At 41.8% G+C, this 16,516-nt stretch overlaps 1 protein-coding gene across 2 annotated transcripts; it reads right to left on the bottom strand.

Annotated features, from left to right (window-relative positions):
- Positions 1 to 801: 801 nt before the first annotated feature.
- LOC108443272 lies at positions 802 to 12,409 on the bottom strand. 2 transcript variants are annotated; one of them, XM_037546069.1, is made up of 7 exons: positions 12,339 to 12,409; positions 5,475 to 7,135; positions 4,543 to 5,331; positions 4,348 to 4,437; positions 2,003 to 2,107; positions 1,791 to 1,877; positions 802 to 1,378 (listed from the first exon to the last, which is right to left on the bottom strand). In XM_037546069.1, coding segments are annotated over exons 2-7 (2,712 nt in total). In that variant the 5' UTR covers positions 7,114 to 7,135; positions 12,339 to 12,409; the 3' UTR covers positions 802 to 1,376. The 2 variants fall into 2 exon arrangements, with proteins under 2 accessions (XP_037401966.1, XP_017579313.1); XM_017723824.2 differs by having other exon boundaries at positions 4,348 to 4,440.
- Between the last annotated feature and the right edge of the window lie 4,107 nt (positions 12,410 to 16,516).

Genomic DNA, 16,516 nt, shown 5'->3' on the forward strand with positions numbered 1-16,516 from the left:
AGATCACTGCAAAGACACAACACAGAATGCTCAATGAAGTAAAAAAAAGCTTTCGAGCAACAGCTGGAGGTCTGTAGGAGTCACTGGAACTGGTTAACACTTCAGTTTATGAGTCTCCTGTATGAAAAACACTGAACAGGAATGGTGTCCATGACAGGTCACCATAGAGGAAACCGGTGCCAAAAATAATTGCATGCTTGAAGAGCATCTCGACAGTCCTAAAGAGTACTGGAACATGTTTTGTGAACTAATCAAAGGTTGAGTTGTTCACAAAGTTGTTCACTTATTTTTTCCACCAGCACTGGATTTAAAGGATTTAAAGTTTTGCTGTTGTAAAATGAAGTACAAATAAATTCTTACTTGAATGCTTTTCCACAGACAAGGAAATGAACATTAAACTGGTGTAACATTACAATAAAATGAATACTAAATGTCTAAAATAAATACTACAAATAAATATGTCAATTTGTGTCAAATTAATACTACAGATGTCTGACAACATGTCACTGTTGTCGGAACCTCAATTTTCCAGTTTTTGACATTTGAAAATACCTGTTGTCCTTGATCTTGATGAATGGACTAAAAGAAAAGTGTGTTTTTTTTAGCAAACAACTTATTTAAGTACAAAGTGAAAAGACTTTGGATAATTGGAATTAAAAATAACTGAAAACTGTCTGAACACTCACTTCTTTCTCATGAAACACGAGTTTAATATCTAAATACTTCTCATCTTCTATGGCATGTCAGTTTTCGGCAAAAAGTCCAACTCAGATTATAAAACAAATAGAATAAATCAACCTGGAAATGAAAAAAGTGGTTTTATTGGAGCTTCTATACAATAAAACTTTAAAATTGCTTTTTATTCTCGAGTCACCTCATGGTTTTCTATTAGACTATTCATGCCCACTTCCCAAAGCTAAAATCTAACACAGTGTATTGCAGAAAATTCTATTAAAATGATAAAAGTATAAGACAATAATACCATATAATACTAATATAATACTAATAATACTATTATACTAGATATGTGAATGCAAATTTGATATATAGGATATGATAAATATATGATATGATATGCATAATATGATCAATAAGATGTGAATATGATCAATAGGATGGCAGCAACATAAATATTGCAGTGCCGTTTTGTTTTGTTTTTTTTTGGCCAGTAGGTGTCAGCAAAGTGATATTTTTAAAAATAAGCAGTGAGTTTGTTCACAGAATTCTTCTCAAACTCAGTCTTAAAAAAGACAAATAATGAAGAAACATTGCCTGTAGCAAATAAAATATATTACAACACAGCCATTCACACCAAATACACTGAGATCCAACCATCAGATGAGCTTCCTTCATCAGGGCTGCCCATACTGGTGGAGTCCTGGTAGAAACATGAAAATAGTGGGAGTGATTAATTAAAATTTGAGGAGCAGGGGCTTCAAAAAAATTGACAAATCAATAATTAAATTATCCACAGGTTCTGTTGAACTATTTTAGACAACTGTACTGACCGAAGATTGAGAGATGTGGTGAAATTGCATGAAAACATGAATGAAAAAGCCTTTAAGAGTGAAGCAACTCAACCACATTTATGATTTAAAATTTTAAAAATCTACTGACTTCTGCATAAATAAATCAGTGAGATGTAAACAAAGTCATTCAGAGGGGTTTAACATTATTTATTGTAGAGAAACACATGAAGTTTTAACTCTACAACATAAATGTGCAGTATCTTCTAGGTATATGTAATGAATGTGTGGATTTGAGTAGAGGAATAGAAAAGCAAGACTTACAGCTGAACTCAATAAATCGTTCTAGGCTCTTGGCTCTTCTGCTCTTTCTGATGCTTCTCTCTTTTTTCATATTCTTTTCCCCGAGACCTTCAGAAGAAAACACTGGTTGAGTGCTTTTGGAGTGCTAAAATAAGTTAGGCTCCTGAAAGAGCAAACTCTGAAACCATGCAAGATACTTTCTTCATTTAAAAGAAGTTCATTGTAAAACTCACAGCTTAGCATAATGATGCGATCCAAACTCTGACTTCGTCTGGCTTTTCTTTCTCTCCTAAATTCTTCTCTTTTCATAAAGAATTGTTTATCACATTTCTGTTCACCTGTAACATCACAAAGATTCATTCTCACATGCTGTTGTCATATTAAGTATTATTGATTATGAAGAGAAAGGCAAGGAAATTAAGATTTGACATATGTAACATATATAATAACATCTGAGACACACACACACACACACAAATATATATATATATATGTACACACTGTATCTCACAAAACAGAGTGCACCCTTGACATTTCTGCAAATATTTTATTCTATCTTTTGATGGGACAACACTATAGAAATGAAACTTGGATATAAGTAAAGTGGTCAGTGTGCAGCTTGTAGAGCAGTGCAGATTTACTGTCCTCTCAACACACAGGCATTAATGTCTAAATAGCTAGAAACACAAGTGAGTCCACCTCACGTGAACACGTCCAAATTGTGCCCAGTTGTGTCATTGTCTCTCCGGGGTGTCACATGACTCGTTAGAGTTACAAGGTTCCATGTGTGAATGGGGAGCAGGGCTGTTAAATTTGGTGGTGTTTTGGGTACAATTTGCTCATATTGGCCACTGGATATTCACCATGGCACTTCATGGCAAAGAACTCTCTGAGGATGTGAGAAACAGAAGTGTTGTTCTCCACAAAGATGCCTAGGCTATAAGAAGACTGCTAACACCCTGAAACTGAGCTATAGCACGGTGACCAAGGTCATACATCGGTTTTCCAGGACAGGTTCCACTCGGAACAGGCCTCGCCAGGCTGTTCAGGATCATATACAGAGGTCGGCTTCAAAAAATAGATGCATGAGTGCTGCCAGCATTGCTGCAGAGGTTGAAGAAGTGGGAGGTCAGCCTGTCAGTGTGTAGACCATACACCGCACAATACATCAACTCGGTCTGTGTGGCCGTCGTCCCAGAAGGAAGCCACTTCTGAAGCTCACGTACAAGAAAGCCCGGAAACAGTCCAACAAGACAAGCAGTCCAAGAACAATTACTGGAACCATGTCCTGTGGTCTGACGAGACCAAGATGAACTCGTTTGGCTCAGATGGTGTTCAGGATGCATGGTGGTACCCTGGTGAGGAGTACCAGGACAACTGTCTCTCGCCTACAGTCAAGCATGGTGGTGGTAGCATCATGGTCTGGAGCTGCATGAGTGATGCTGGCATTGGGGAGCTGCGGTTCATTGAGAGAAACATGAATTCCAACATGTACTGTGACATTCTGAAGCAGAGCATGATCCCCTCCCTTCAGAAACTGCTTGATAACGACCCCAAACACACCTCCAAAATGACAACTGCCCTGCTGAAGGTAAAGGTGATGGACTGGCCAAGTATGTCTCCAGAGCTAAACCCAATTGGGCACCTGTGGGTCATCCTCACAAGGAAGGAGGAGAAGCGCAAGGTGTTTAACATCCACAAGCTCCGTGATGCCATCATGGAGGAGTGGAAGAGGATTCCAGTAGCAGCCTGTGCAGCTCTGGTGAATTCCATGCCCAAAAGGATTCAGGCAGTGCTAGAAAATAACGGTGGTCACACAAAATATTGACACTCTGAGCACAATTTGGACACGTTCACTGTGAGGTGGAGTCACTTGTGCTGCCAGCTATTTAGACATTAATGGCTGTGTGTTGAGTTCTTTTCAGAGGACAGTAAATCTGCACTGTTATACAAGCTGCACACTGACCACTTTAACTTATATCCAAGGTTCATTTCTATAGTGTCGTCCCATGAAAAGATATAATAAAATTATTTTCAGAAATGTGAGGGGTGCATTCACTTTTGTGAGACACTGTATATATGTTTCATTGTCTTAACATGAAAGGAACACTTTGGCAAAAGATTATATTTGCTCAGTTTTTTCTTGCCTCAAACTTGATCAGCCAGTAAACAGTGTCTGAAATGTGCTTTTTTAGTTTTGCAGTAGAGCTAAAGTTGCTAACAAGTGAAGAAGGATTAGACCTGGTTAGCATGGAGCTAATTGCATGTCTAAATCCTCATATGCTTTGTGAAGTTGTTCAGTAATTTCAAAATTACTTGCTTTTGTGATTTCTGACACAGTATGGTTATCCACAGACCTGAACAAAAGTTTTACCAACATTTTGGCTATTTTGCCAGTGCAAAACTTAAAAAATAGCAAACCTTGGACAGAAAATGTATAATGACTAATCAACTGCATGTGGGGTAAAAAGAGACTCTTTTCATTTAATTTATTCCTTTAATAGTATTTTAACAATACTTAACATAATGCCACAATGACATCATCAGCTAAAACTTCATAATCTAATCCTAGACAGACCTTGATGATTCAGTTTGTTCCATGAGGACGTGCTCTCTTCTGAAGCAGGTGGACATCTTTCTTTTCGAGCTGTTCTCTTGTCTTTCATAGCTGCTACAGAGGAAAAAGATAAAGCCTTCAGCAAACATCAGCACACACACCAGTAATAGCAAATAATTAAGCAAGCAGTTCAGAGTTGTAAGAAATGACCTTCACCTGTAGGACTGTTCATCTTCCTGCTGTGCTGGGGTAACTCTCTATCACTATTCTTCTTGCTCTGCTTCACTATCCCTTCATCCTTCTTCTTGCTAAGTTTGGTTATTCCTTCATCATTACCCTTTCTGCTATGTTGGGGTTTCCCTCCTTCATTGCATTCTCTGTTGTGTTGGGATATCCCTCCATCTTTGCCCTTCCTGCTGCATTGGGGTGTCTCTACATCATTATCCTTCTTGCTGTGTTGGGGTGTCTCTACATCATTATCCTTCATGCTGCGTTGGGGTGTTTCTACATCATTATCCTTATTGCTGTGGTGGGGTCTCTCTACATCTTTACCCCTATTGCTGTGGTTGGGTGTCTCTCCATAATTTTCCTTCCTGTGGTGTTGTGATGTCCCATCATTAAACTTCTTGCTGTAATCTCTGTATTGGGATATCTTTTCATCTACTCTAAAGTTATGCTGTGTTATCCCTTCATCATCTTCTGTCTTGCTAGGTTGGCGCATCTCTCCATCCAAATCCCCAGTCCAGTCACCACCATCCAGCAGTACTAAGTCTTTCTGATGCTGCCACTGATGCCTTTCTTTGGCTGGTAGTTGCTGTTCCATAGGAAACACCAATGAGTCCTCATTTTTACCAACTGTCTTTGGCTGTTTTGACAGTAGAATTCTCTTCAGGCTCTTGTTTATGCTGACACAGCATAAGATGAAAGAAATTGATGCTGTTTGAAAAGGTGGATTCAGGTTTTTCCAGCAGATAAAAACCCGAAGAACATCAATCCTGACTGCACCTGTAAAAAAGTAAACCATTTTTTGTTATACCGACACAAGACTAATTGGTCATTAATTGAAGACTGTATATTTATGATTTTATAAACTAAAAATGTATATGATATCAACATGTTCCATGATTGATTTTTTAGTATTCACTCACCTTGTTGATGGCTGTTGATTTGACTGTAAAAGGCAATGAAACTCTTTGTCCCATTCCTTGGGTGGCCCCAATTTTGAGGAGTGTTCAACACAGCATATGGCTGCAGCTGGTTGTTTTCCTCATTTTTCACCTGTTCTGCCTCCTGGGCAGCTCCATCCAAGACAACCTCATAAGCATCCTTCATTGGCGCACCACTGCAGTCTGTCTTGTTTGCTATCTGCTCTTCTTTGAACGCATCAATCGGCCTCTCTGTTTTGATGGCATCAGGACAGTCCTTGTCTTCTGGGTCAGCATTCTGACCACCATTTTGCAGGTCAGACATCTGCAGATTAGGTTGCTCCATCACATTGAGCCCTTCAGTAGTGTTTGTGTTATTTGAATCACTTTCATTTTGCATTTGCAGTTTTTCTTCATCATTGCTGCTCATGGATAGATTTCTGTTTGAGGCATGGCCCACCCATTCATGGCTTCCCACTTTATCCTCACATGCTTGATTGACAGTGGGCTCCTTCTCAGACCACTTATATTCTTTTACATGCTCTTTCTGCTGTACAGAATCATAGTTTTGCATTTCCTTACTGTTTATTTGTGATATGTCAGCCCCAAATTCAGCATTACATTCCTCATATGTTCTTATCACTAAGCCATCAGAAGACATTTCTTCATTGCTAGAAAAGTTACAGTCAGTTGTTGTGACCTTTTCCTCCTCAAACTCTGCTTCTTGTACACTCGGTTCACTGTACAGATTTGGTATTTCTGCTCTGTCCTCTGAGCAAAAGCCAGGTAAATTTTGTAAAGGCTGATTGCACTGGAGATTATTTTGCTTAGGTAAAAATTCTGGGTATTCCTCCTCTTGTCTCAGTGATTTGACCATGCATTTCTCTGGCCTTCCTCTCTCCCTCCATTCATGTAGCTCCTCCTCCAGCTTTGCCTGTTTTTCCATCATCTCTTTCAGCTGTTCTTCCAGCACATTCATTTTAGGGGCTTCTGTCTGATGATCTACCATGGCTTTCTCTTCCCAACTGCTATCAATCAACTGGAAAGTCTTTCCACCATTTTCTGCAACCGTTTGATCAATCTTGTCCAGTAGCTCAATGACCTGCTTGCGGTTGTCAATTGTTTGGTTGTTGAGGGCATGGTACCTCCGCTCACACTTTTCCACCAGGGCCTGGAGGGGCCTCCCACTACCTTCCAGGTATCTCTCCAAGCTCATCAAACCTAACTGGTCTGCTTTGGTAAACAGAACTATGGTGTGTCTCCATATGTTGTCATCAAACAGCTTCAGCAGCCTTTTTGCAACCTTCTTATTCCAGCTCATCTTAAAGTAGATGGGAATTGTCAGCAGAAGGGCATGAGGGCCCTGGCCTGTAGCGCAAGACACATGTCCACATGCTCTGTCCAAAATTCGGAGTGGCACCTTTGGGTGACACCCTGGCTTCCAACCAGTGGTGTTCACTACAGTCACTCCTCTGCTCTCGACATCTCCTGATCCCACTGTTAATGGCTCTAAGGTTCCATCAACCTGGAATTCTGATCGGCCCAGAATGGTGTTTCCAGCTGAGCTCCTTCCTGACTGTTTTTCTCCAAGGAGAATGATGGACAGTGGTGAGAGAGTCCTCATCTGCTTCAACACTGACATGACTGGGTCATTACGATTTCCCCTGAAATGTCAACAATGATGCTTTAAACAATGTTTGACACAGTTTGACACAATCCAGCAAAAACGCCTTCTGTTACAGTACTGACATATCTACAGAGAGAATCTTTACCTTTAATGTAGCTCACATAATGAGTAATAACAGAAAACCTGAATCATTTTCTGGAAAGAACTGTGGACAAACAAATCATTGATTCTTGAGACAAGGGGCAAAAGTAATGCAACGGTATATGTTAGTTTTGAAGGCACACTAGAAGTGGTGTCCCAGGTGGGATTTGGGCTTGTTGACCTTTTGGTCAGAAGGCAATAGGCCTACTCCACTTTGCCACCCCTTCCCTGTCCCCTTTCCCTAACTTTCCAAGTTTGTGTAGAGAATCGCAACAAAGGAAAATATTTTAAACTAGACTTTACTGAGACATATTGAATTGAGTCTCTGACAGCTTTCTTCAATTTTCCAGTGGGCCATTAGAAGGATACAGGAAAATCACTGAAAGGATTTTTGTAGATAGGTATAGTAGTTACAATGAAATACATTTTAAAACTGTGTTTGTTTTCTTAGTCTGTTGTGATCTCCATCAGTTCAGTTAAGTTATACCTGACACCTGTGCCAGGCTGTACACCATAAACAAGTGAACTCCAGAGGTCTTGGTCATTAGTTTTCTTTTTATACCAAGTGCATCCTAGTGTCTTGATTTCTGCCTGGAAATCCTGTTGCCAGGTGTTCTTTGGCCAGCCTCTCCTCTTCTTCTCTTGAGGGTTCTATGTCAAAGCTTGTTGTCAGGTGCAGTGTACAACCTGAACACCAGCGGTCAGCCTCACTGGAGTTTTAAGCAGGTCACTTTCATTTGCAGCTCATCTACCTCTATTTAAAGGACCTGTACCTTTATATTCTCCCTGTGCAGTATTGTCAGTTTCTCTGTGTGCTGAGCGATCTGCCTCGGACTTTGCCCTTTTTGGATTCCACTTTGGTGCCTTTGCTGAGTTTTGGCTTTTTAAATGTTTTGGACTGTTTTTAAAATTTGATTTTGGAACTGTGCGGTTGAGTAAAATGGGAAAATGCATTCGAATACAATATTTGTGAAATATTTAAGATAAGATAAGATAAGATAATCCTTTATTAGTCCCACAGCAGGGAAATTCACAGTATTACAGCAGCAGCAGAGTAACAGGAGTAAGGCACTCAGTAATAGAAATAGGAAACAGTATAAACATTATCAACATTATAAATAATAAAAATTAAAGCTAAATCTCTAGACTATTTACAGGAAAAAAGGATAATAATAAAATAAAATAAAAATAAGAGTTGCATAGAAATCTGTATTGCACCTGTTCCTTTACATGGTTTGTAAGCTGAGACCTTTGTCTATAAATTTATAAATACTTTATCAGTTTTCATATCCATCAGTTGTTTGTCAACACTGTCAGTAACTGTCAACTCTGTCAGATGAATGTTTTTGTTCTTTTTCAAAAAGATGTTACTCTTTGTTAAATTTATTGTCATGATGTATTTAAACATACGCTGAAGAATATTGATTATATATGCTTAATGTTAAAAATGAAATATGCAAATTAAGGAATTTTGACATTCTTTGCAAAATCGTGTGAAATCAAAATAAAAATGTATAACGTATTTTATGACTTAACTCTGTTACAGAACATATTAGATAGATGAGTATTTATAGTCTAGTTAAATACATCAAATTCAACAAGACTATATGAGTGGAGATGTATCTGAAAGGAGTGGAACAAATAAAGTTATGAAGTGAATAAATTACATTTTTTGTAAAAATATTTAATTAAAAAACCTGTTCCTTTACATGGTTTGTAAGCTGAGACCTTTGTCTATAAATTTATAAATACTTTATCAGTAATATGCATCATTTACTGCTAAGTCTATAATACCCAATGAGAAGAAACAATACATCACACTGTATCGAATCATATCGCAGCATATTGCAATGTATCATGTTGGACGATTGTATCGTGTGCTAGAATGGAGCTAACATATTAGCTTGTGGCTACAGCATTAGATGGGGACACTATAAATCACAGGGTTTTTTCAAATGCTAACTGCTCTGATTATATGAAAATTGGACCATTAACGTGTTAGCATAGGCCACATTTTCAACTCTTCATTTTGCTGTAGCAGAAATTATACTGAATCCAGAGCCCACTGTAATACTCGGATAAATTCAGAAATCTGTGTATAGTTATGCTATTTAGTATCACCATGTTTCATGCTATTAATACTTTCTTAGCCTATGTGTCTCACTAAAGCTTTACTAGAAGTCTCTGTACCAGTAAGACAGATTTAGTTTCCATGCTAAACTGCTGAATACAGAAACAACACCAGCACGATATGAATAAAAACACGGGCCTCATTTTCACAAAGACAGGCCAAACCTACAGGCTACACCTCTTTTTATAGTCTGACTTCCTCAATAATGTATTTCACAGCATAAGGATCCACAAAAGTAAAGCAGCAGGAAGAGATCTTCCTTTTATGGTCTTGAACTTCATTTGTTACATCATACAACGTCAGACACAAAGCATATTATAAACAGGGGGCATTTCGGCAGTGGAAGCAGAAATACGCTTGGTTAAGTATAACTTGAGTAAAAGTGGAAATCCCCAGTTTACATTTCTCTCCTGCTTGCTGCTACCTCACCTGTCTATTGTCTATTGACTGTTTTAGAATATCTAGTGAGAACCAGAGACAATCAGACAAGAAAGTTCGACGAATGCTGTCAAGCAATCTGGGATCTAAAAGAGCTTCAGTTTTTTAGTGATGACAGTTGTTCTATATAGAACCATGAACGCTGAAAGAAGCATTTGCTTGCTTGAAGAGTTCTTTGCATGGTGAAAATGTTCTTCATATTGATTGAGAATGTGTTGTGCGTAGTTCTATATAGAACCTATTTGAAAATGGTCCTATATAGCACCTAAAAGGGTTCTTCTACTGTACCAATGTCAAGCTTGTAACAATAGAAGAACCCTTTTTGGTGCTGATTCTAAAAAGAATTCAGTTTTTGTGTTAATTCACATTTTCAGACCGATATTTAGTTCTAATTTCTAGTGGTATGAATCTAACTCCAAGGTTCTGGATGGTAAATAAAATGTCTAGATCTGTGTTGTAGTCATGGCGATGTCTGGTTCCCGTCACCACCACTGTGAAGAAATCTTCTCTACAATCAACCGCTTCACACCAAACCACTCTGAAATTTTTTTTAAAAAGTGGGTGGAATTCTACTTTCAGGAGACCTGTGTGGCTGTGGACATGAAGAACAGAGATCACTGTTCGCGTCTGCAGGCATGAAGGTCTCCTCAGCAGAATATGGTTATCAGAATAATCTCCTGGCCATAAAAAGTCACTCTTTAACACACAGAGTATTTCTCTCAACGGTGGACAAAGTACACAAACCATGTACCTGAGTTAAAGTAGAGACACTCAAGGTAAAATATTCCTCCAGTAAAAGTAGAAGTTCCTCCCTTTAGACCTCCACTTGAGTAAAAGTACTAAAGTATTTCCCTTCAAATGTACTTAAGTATAAAGTAAAAGTACTAAAAGAGTAATTCTGGCTCTGATGTCCTGTTATCATTTTTATAACCAGACTGGCTTCATGAACTCATTTCAGGTGAAAGTCCTCCAGCGTCTCTCTTGGTAAACCAGTCTTTTAATAGAACGTCATTAATTAGTGACGCTGACGTCTATTAAAATGATCAGAAGCACAAAACACTGAAGGTAAACAGTTTCCATCAGGGAGAACCGAGTGGCTCTGAAATCACTTTTTACACACAAGCAAAGTTTCAGTTTCAGATTTATTTACAACTTAGTTCCAAGTTTAAGTTGAATAAAAACTGGCTTTAAACTCAGGATCACAGATGAGCTCCTTTACTATGTTGATCTGTAGGCGTCTGTTCATAAACATAAACCAGCCCAAACTCATTTACTATAAAATGAAATGGTGTTTGTAGAAATTCAGAAAAAAGCCGCGTCAGTCTCGACTGCATATGTGGACATATTTCTATATTGAGCTCTATTTACACAAAGTTAGGTTAGTTCATCATTTATGTTGAACAGACTCTCCCAAAGTTTTACGCTGCTGCGCTGACGTTGAACCGCGTGCTGCACTGGGTCGGTATGACCAACAGGTCAAAACCAGCTCTAAACAAAGTGACCGCTGGGCCCTGATTGGTGCTCTGGCTTTGCGCTTCTTTCGTTTTGACATGTTACGTTTTTATACACACAGAAACCAAAAGGAACGACAGATTTCTCAAAATGTAGGAGGAAAAAGTCGGATATTAGACTCTGAAATGTAGTGGAGTGAAAGGAAAAAGACGCCCAGAACGGAGAAACTTCAGTACAGATACACCAAAAATACTAAAGTACAGAAACCAATTACATTTACTCAGTTACTCAGTTACTGTCCAGCACTGATTCCTCTTTCTCTTAAGCAGTCTGACTGAGCGAGGACTGAAATATGGGACAGTACGGAAGCTGCTCAGTGTGGGTGAACAGGAAAAGCAAGCCTGACTGCGAGGATTCCTTCCTTTTAAACCATTAAAGCTGCGTGGGCCCAGGGTTTATTCAATACTACTACAATTACTCATAATAATAATAATAATAATAATGAGGAGAAGAAGAAGATCAACAGGCCTTCTGTTTAACCTTATAAATGTCCAGGGTGGGCCAAAGTTCACATATACATATCGCTGGTGTCGGAACAAAACCTTGTATCTCCATTTTTGTCGTTTTTCATTTCTGTCTATTTTGTTGTGGGAAGGCTTCACGTCAGATGCTAGAACATTGCTGTGAGGATTTGATTGTATGTATATATATATATATATATATGATGCATGGACTAAATAAACGGCCCAAAATGACGTGGAAAAAATGTCTGGTTCCACTGCCTGACGTTAAAAGTAAAGCAGGTCTTTTCCTGCTCCTGTACAGTAAACATTTCGGAGATACGAGGTTTTGTTCTGACAGCAGCGACACAGCTTCAGAAGTTAAGTCCTTGGTGCAGTCTGTACTGAGGTTCCTGAGTAAAGGCCTTCGTGTGTAATGAGCCCGAGACGGAGGGTCTGGGTTAACTCCCTACAGTGTCCTGATACCCCCTAACAGCCACTGTTACCCTCCAGCTCACATTAAATAAACCCGCATTCACTCGTGCAGTTCGCGGTAAAACTCTGGCGCGGTTTCTCACCTGTTCCGAGCGGCTTTTCACGCGTTACTCGACGGCCAATTCCTGAAAGGTCAGAACTTAAAGCTTCAGTTTCGTTCTGAGCGGCTTCCGCCTGACTACCGTTCAGTCTCAGCGAGTGACCGAGAGTGAGAGTCCGAGCAGCGCTGCGCAGCCAGAGCAGTCAGAGCAGGTATCAGAGCAGTCAGAGCAGCCAGAGCAGGTATCAGAGCAGCCACAGCAGTCAGAGCAGGTATCAGAGCAGCCACAGCAGTCAGAGCAGGTATCAGAGCAGCCACAGCAGTCAGAGCAGTCAGAGCAGCCACAGCAGTCAGAGCAGGTATCAGAGCAGCCACAGCAGCCAGAGCAGGTATCAGAGCAGCCACAGCAGTCAGAGCAGGTATCAGAGCAGCCACAGCAGCCACAGCAGGTATCAAAGCAGCCACAGGAGTCAGAGCAGTCAGAGCAGGTATCAGAGCAGCCACAGCAGTCAGAGCAGCCACAGCAGGTATCAAAGCAGCCACAGGAGTCAGAGCAGTCAGAGCAGGTATCAGAGCAGCCACAGCAGTCAGAGCAGCCACAGCAGGTATCAAAGCAGCCACAGGAGTCAGAGCAGGTATCAGAGCAGCCACAGCAGTCAGAGCAGCCAGAGCAGGTATCAGAGCAGCCACAGCAGCCAGAGCAGGTATCAGAGCAGCCACAGCAGGTATCAAAGCAGCCACAGCAGTCACAGCAGGTATCAGAGCAGCCACAGCAGTCAGAGCAGTTATCAGAGCAGCCACAGCAGTCAGAGCAGCCACAGCAGTCAGAGCAGCCACAGCAGGTATCAAAGCAGCCACAGCAGTCAGAGCAGGTATCAGAGCAGCCACAGCAGTCAGAGCAGGTATCAGAGCAGCCACAGCAGTCAGAGCAGCCACAGCAGGTATCAAAGCAGCCACAGCAGTCAGAGCAGGTATAAGAGCAGCCACAGCAGTCAGAGCAGGTATCAGAGCAGCCACAGCAGCCAGAGCAGCCACAGCAGGTATCAAAGCAGCCACAGCAATCAGAGCATGTATCAGAGCAGCCACAGCAGTCAGAGCAGGTATCAGAGCAGCCACAGCAGCCACAGCAGTCAGAGCAGGTATCAAAGCAGCCACAGCAGTCAGAGCAGGTATCAGAGCAGCCACAGCAGTCAGAGCAGGTATCAGAGCAGCCACAGCAGTCAGAGCAGTTATCAAAACAGCCACAGCAGTCAGAGCAGGTATCAGAGCAGCCACAGCAGTCAGAGCAGGTATCAGAGCAGCCACAGCAGTCAGAGCAGCCACAGCAGGTATCAAAGCAGCCACAGCAGTCACAGCAGGTATCAGAGCAGCCACAGCAGTCAGAGCAGGTATCAGAGCAGCCACAGCAGTCAGAGCAGTTATCAGAGCAGCCACAGCAGTCAGAGCAGCCACAGCAGCCAGAGCAGCCACAGCAGGTATCAAAGCAGCCACAGCAGTCAGAGCAGGTATCAGAGCAGCCACAGCAGTCAGAGCAGGTATCAGAGCAGCCACAGCAGTCAGAGCAGCCACAGCAGCCAGAGCAGCCACAGCAGGTATCAAAGCAGCCACAGCAGTCAGAGCAGTCAGAGCAGGTATCAGAGCAGTCAGAGCAGTCAGAGCAGTCAGAGCAGCCACAGCAGTCAGAGCAGCCACAGCAGCCACAACAGGTATCAAAACAGCCACAGCAGTCAGAGCAGGTATCAGAGCAGCCACAGCAGGTATGAGAGCAGTGAGAGCAGGTATCAGAGCAGGTATCAGAGCAGCCAGAGCAGGTATCGTGGCAATCATAGGGTGCCGCCTCTGTAAAATTCCTGTCCTGCTAGATCTGCCCCAGAGATCTGCCCCAGAGCAGGTATCAGAGCAGCCACAGCAGTCAGAGCAGGTATCAGAGCAGCCACAGCAGTCAGAGCAGCCAGAGCAGGTATCAAAGCAGCCACAGCAGTCAGAGCAGGTATCAGAGCAGCCACAGCAGTCAGAGCAGGTATCAGAGCAGCCACAGCAGCCAGAGCAGCCACAGCAGGTATCAAAGCAGCCACAGCAATCAGAGCATGTATCAGAGCAGCCACAGCAGTCAGAGCAGGTATCAGAGCAGCCACAGCAGCCACAGCAGTCAGAGCAGGTATCAAAGCAGCCACAGCAGTCAGAGCAGGTATTAGAGCAGCCACAGCAGTCAGAGCAGTTATCAAAGCAGCCACAGGAGTCAGAGCAGGTATCAGAGCAGCCACAGCAGTCAGAGCAGGTATCAGAGCAGCCACAGCAGTCAGAGCAGGTATCAGAGCAGCCACAGCAGTCAGAGCAGCCACAGCAGGTATCAAAGCAGCCACAGCAGTCAGAGCAGGTATCAGAGCAGCCACAGCAGTCAGAGCAGTTATCAGAGCAGCCACAGCAGTCAGAGCAGCCACAGCAGCCAGAGCAGCCACAGCAGGTATCAAAGCAGCCACAGCAGTCAGAGCAGGTATCAGAGCAGCCACAGCAGTCAGAGCAGTTATCAGAGCAGCCACAGCAGTCAGAGCAGCCACAGCAGCCAGAGCAGCCACAGCAGGTATCAAAGCAGCCACAGCAGTCAGAGCAGTCAGAGCAGGTATCAGAGCAGTCAGAGCAGTCAGAGCAGGTATCAGAGCAGCCACAGCAGTCAGAGCAGCCACAGCAGCCACAACAGGTATCAAAACAGCCACAGCAGTCAGAGCAGGTATCAGAGCAGCCACAGCAGGTATGAGAGCAGTGAGAGCAGGTATCAGAGCAGGTATCAGAGCAGCCAGAGCAGGTATCGTGGCAATCATAGGGTGCCGCCTCTGTAAAATTCCTGTCCTGCTAGATCTGCCCCTGACAACTGTAAGTGCTATTATTGTGAACTGCTCAGCCATGAAGCACTAGACCACACAAACTCACAGTGTGGAGCTGCCAAGCGCTGAAGTTTCTCCCTGTGTCTTTTTTTATTGTGGAATCATGTGGCCTTAACTGAGACAAGTGAGGCCTGCAGTTCTTTAAATGTTCGTCTGGGTTCTTTTGTAATCTCCTGGATGGGTCTTCCATGCTCTCCTGGTGAAATGTTGGTAGGCCAGCCACTCCAGGGAAAGTTCTCCACTGTTCCAAGTTCTCTTAATTTGTGGATAATGGCTCTCACTTCACCAGAGCCTCAGCTTTGTAACCCTATCCAGTCTGGTAGATTTCAATGACTTTGCTTTGTATTTGAATCTCTTTAGAAGGTGGCAGCATGAGCTGCTTTGTGAGACCTTCACGTTTGCCAGACAGGCTCTATTTAAGAGATGTTTAGATTCAACAGGTCTGGCAGTAATCATGCCTTGGTGTGATCAGTGATATTGAACCCAATAGTAATTGTTTATGGTTTATTGAATAATAACAAAAAGATAGTCCTTCAAGGGTTACCAAAGAACCATATATATATACATCATACACACCTAACTCTTAAGAAAGATGTTTTTTCAAAGGTTCTTTAGTAAAGACAATGGTCTTATATAGAGCCTCTCTGTTGCTTCATTTCTGTTCCGTGGTTTCTGGTTTGTGGTTTTGTTACTTTATGGATTTTGTTTCTTTTGCGGATCTTTATTATTTTGTTTTCTTGGACTTTAAGTTTTGATTTCATAATAAAAGCAACTTGCATGTGCGTCCAGCTTCTATGCCTCTAACATCACAGCTATAAACAGAATTTCTGATATTTAAATTAAGTGGTCAGAGTTCTAAATGACCATGTTGTTTAGTAAAGAACCCTTGAAGAACCATCCTTTATATGTCAGTACTTATATACACCCCCATGCAAAACAAGCCTGAAAAAAAGTTTTTACTGGTGGTTTTGTTTTGGTCAGAGTCCAGATTTAAACCCTATATAGGACATTTGATCTCGTGTTAAACACAAACTAGTTCAGTGATGTTTCTCGGCTGTTTGAAGCCGTCAACTCTGGGTGGATCAATTCGGACTCTTCTTTCTGTAAAAGACTGTCTGCAAGTTTACACACAAAACTTCAGCATTTAAAGCAAGTAAAGGAAAAACTCCCCCAGACTAACTTACTGCATCTGTATGTTTAATTCTGTCTAATTTGCTGATGAATAATTTGTCGTCCCATAGCAAATGTTGTTTTCTCAAAATCACAATTTATTTGTCTTGTGAGCTCAACATGACAAAATTTGTTTTCGCAAGGCAGCTTGCTAATCCTAGATAATCAC

This window comes from Pygocentrus nattereri, chromosome 2, assembly GCF_015220715.1.
Source record: "Pygocentrus nattereri isolate fPygNat1 chromosome 2, fPygNat1.pri, whole genome shotgun sequence".
NCBI lineage: Eukaryota > Metazoa > Chordata > Actinopteri > Characiformes > Serrasalmidae > Pygocentrus > Pygocentrus nattereri.